A 3,205-nucleotide genomic window follows, 5' to 3' on the forward strand; every position below is an offset into this window, starting at 1 on the left:
ACACAGGGTATAGGGAAGTACCACTGGTCGCGTGAACCTCTGGGAAAAGGCCTGAGGAAGGGGCCTTTGCCCTGAAACGTTGCCCCCCTATTTTCCTGTTCTTCCTCTCCCCCCTATCCCCTCGCCTTTGTATTTTCCTTTGTCCTCCTTCCCCTTACCGGTGTGTGTTTCCCTCCCTTATTCCCTGAGCCCCCCTTTGTTGTGTTTCTTTGCTTATGTGTATTGCATGTTCCAAGTCCAATACTTGTCGCTTCTTTTTGACTTATACTTTGATTAAAGTCTCCTTGGCATACCCTCCTTTTTGCATACATTCTCATGCTGGGAACCCCCCGTTCTTCCAAACTAACAAAGGCTCCCTTACACTCAGGGCCCTGTGTGGGGCCTGGCCCTGTGAGTCTCACTAACTGGTGTGGGTGCCACAGTGTGCGTCTGTGTTCTTGGGGGGAGCTGTGTGTTTTTCTTGAGTGGCTGGTGTGTGCCTTGGGGGAAGGGGGAGCTGAGTGAGGGAGTGAACTAGAGTTGGGGGTCAGTGATAGAGAAGGGGAAGAGAGAGCAGAGTGAGTGCTGAGTGCTAACTCACTTTGTATGGTGTCCCGGTGTCAGGCACACTGTACCTGCCTCACCTTGAGTCAGGGGTCTGACTGGTGAATGAGTATTGCTGTCCTTCCCACTTACTGTCGCTAGGTGGCAGCATCCTACCCGACACGCAGATCTTTGAGCAGTTGCTCCCGTCATGCACTGCTCTGGAAGATCCGCTTACGAACTACATTTCCCGGAGTGCTCTTTGGCGGCTGCGCGCTGAGGGCGGGATCCTCCGAAGGGTCCCGGATGTACGTCGATTGGTGTTTCTCAAGGCCGGTACAGGAAGTGAAGCGGCGGGAGCCAGACCAGGAACAGGAAGTTACCGGGAAACGGTGAGAGGAGTTCGGGGGAGCGAGAGAGTGGCAAGGCAGGTCATGGGGAGGCAACGTTTGGGGGATTATAGCTATGTGGGTTTTTACGGGTAGAGAGGGACGGTTGTCAGGGGGCAGGACTGGGGTTTATGGGAAGGGGAACAGGACTGGGGTCTATAGGGGACAGAACTCTGTGGGGCTTATGGGGAGGTTATCCCATCAGAAAAATCTTACCCCTGCCTTATGATGCTCTATTGTTGGGCAGCACGGTACTCCCCAGTCTCGCATTACAAGGTATATGGTGATCAGGATTTGGCAGAAAGTCACAGATTTTTTTTTTACTGTACAGTGACACAGATCTTCAATACTTTAAATATTAAGCATTATAATTATAGGCAATCATTTGAGTAAATGTCTCTGTCCTGGTGAAAAGAAGCTGCTTTATTAAATCTAGACCTGCTTTAACTTTCTGTTCCTGCAGTCTGATCCAGTTTGACTTCATGAAGAATGCAGACAATAAAATGTGTCGTGGTTGGTGATGGAGCAGTTGGAAAAACGTGCCTTCTCATCAGTTATACCACTAATGCCTTTCCTGAGGAATATATCCCCACAGTGTTTGACAACTACAGTGCCCAGATGACAGTGGACGGCAGAACTGTGAGCCTAAACCTGTGGGACACGGCTGGGCAGGAAGAGTATGATCGCCTGCGTACCCTGTCCTATCCTCAGACCAATGTCTTCATTATCTGCTTTTCCATTGGCAGCCCATCTTCCCATGCCAATGTACGGCACAAGTGGCACCCAGAGGTTTCTCATCACTGTCCCAATGTGCCAATCTTACTTGTGGGTACTAAAAGAGATCTCCGAAGTGATGCAGAAACCATAAAGAAGCTGAAGGAGCAAAGCCTTGCTCCCAGCACCCCACAGCAAGGTTCATCGCTTGCTAAACAAATTGGAGCAGTGAAGTACCTGGAATGCTCTGCTCTGCACCAGGACGGGGTCAGAGAGGTGTTTGCCGAAGCTGTTCGAGCTGTTTTATATCCCGTGACAAAGAAAAACACCAAGAAGTGTGTTTTACTATAGTGATGAAAAATGACCTACAAATGCTGATACAAATTGGGTTTTGGGTGGTATCCCTTTTATCCTCAGCTTGCACTAACAGCTCATAACTGAAGTGGGTTGTGTGGAGTAGAAACATGACGCTTGTAGCTTCTAAAATAATATGCCGGCAAACTAATGTAAAGTAGCAGAAGAGGCAGCTGTGTGTCCAGAACAGAAGAGCGCTCGCATGTACTTGGATACAAACCTGCTCTTCCCATGCCAGCTTTGCATTTCTGACTTTGTTCTATACATCATATTGCTTCAGTGGATGGACTTCCCGCTTCGAGACTTTCCGCTAATCACATTTTATACTTTTCCACTATTCAAGCTTAACAGTGCTATCTTGAAAAAATTCTATACTTCAAGAAAGTACTCAACCAAAAATGAAAAGATTTGTGCTTTGATCAATAAAAGGCCTTTAATCGCTTAGAAACAAATCTGCTGTTGCATGCAGGGTGACATCTTCAGACCCCAATTAATTCTGCTTAAACGCTATAACCTTTCCTCAGAGAAGAAGGTGTTTATAAACAGGCTCTAAATATTTCCATAGTCCAGGTCAAACTTCTTCTTTTTTAAAAAAAAAATGTTTTATCCTAAATCTCAGGGCAGAAAAAGTGGTTGTAAAACAGATTTTCCACTTGTGCAAATACATGTTGAGGTTAAACTGTGCTCTGGCTGCAAAGGATTGCGAACATGTGGAAGTTAGCAGCGTGCCCTCTCCCAGAGTCTGGACGGGGCTGATAGAATGGGGCAGAAACGTTTAGAAATATAGTGCAAAAGTTCCTGTCATCTACTTGGGGATGTAGTCCAGATAAAGTGCCTCTGTCTTCTTGGTTATAAAAACTGTGCAAATGAGTCCCCCTTTTTTTTTTATAGCTTGATAAATTCAGCATTGAAGCAGCTGTGACATTTTATACATTTTACAACAAATGATGTACTCTGTGAATCCCTTTTATAATTCCTAATTAATGAGAATGAATGGTACGTCTATAAAACAAACCTAATACAACCTGTGCTGCCTTGTTGTTTACCAAAGAGCAAACACCCCGTCTCAAATCCAGAGAAGGACCCAACACCCCAATAATAAATACCACGTTTCTTTCTGCAATATGAATATGGGGCTTTGCTACATCTGACAATGAATAAAGTGTGAAAAGGGTGTTTCTTTATTAAACTCTTTACTCTGTCGGTAAATTTCATATTGTATACAA

At 45.6% G+C, this 3,205-nt stretch overlaps 1 protein-coding gene across 1 annotated transcript; it reads left to right on the forward strand.

The window, feature by feature from the left end:
* Positions 1-758: 758 nt before the first annotated feature.
* LOC142474158 (rho-related GTP-binding protein RhoG-like) lies at positions 759-3,205 on the forward strand. Its single transcript, XM_075580848.1, has 2 exons — positions 759-914; positions 1,375-3,205. Exon 2 carries the CDS (start codon positions 1,401-1,403, stop codon positions 1,974-1,976), a length of 576 nt encoding a protein of 191 aa, XP_075436963.1. The 5' UTR covers positions 759-914; positions 1,375-1,400; the 3' UTR covers positions 1,977-3,205.

Source organism: Ascaphus truei (assembly GCF_040206685.1).
Source record: "Ascaphus truei isolate aAscTru1 chromosome 16 unlocalized genomic scaffold, aAscTru1.hap1 SUPER_16_unloc_1, whole genome shotgun sequence".
NCBI classification, from domain to species: Eukaryota; Metazoa; Chordata; class Amphibia; order Anura; family Ascaphidae; genus Ascaphus; species Ascaphus truei.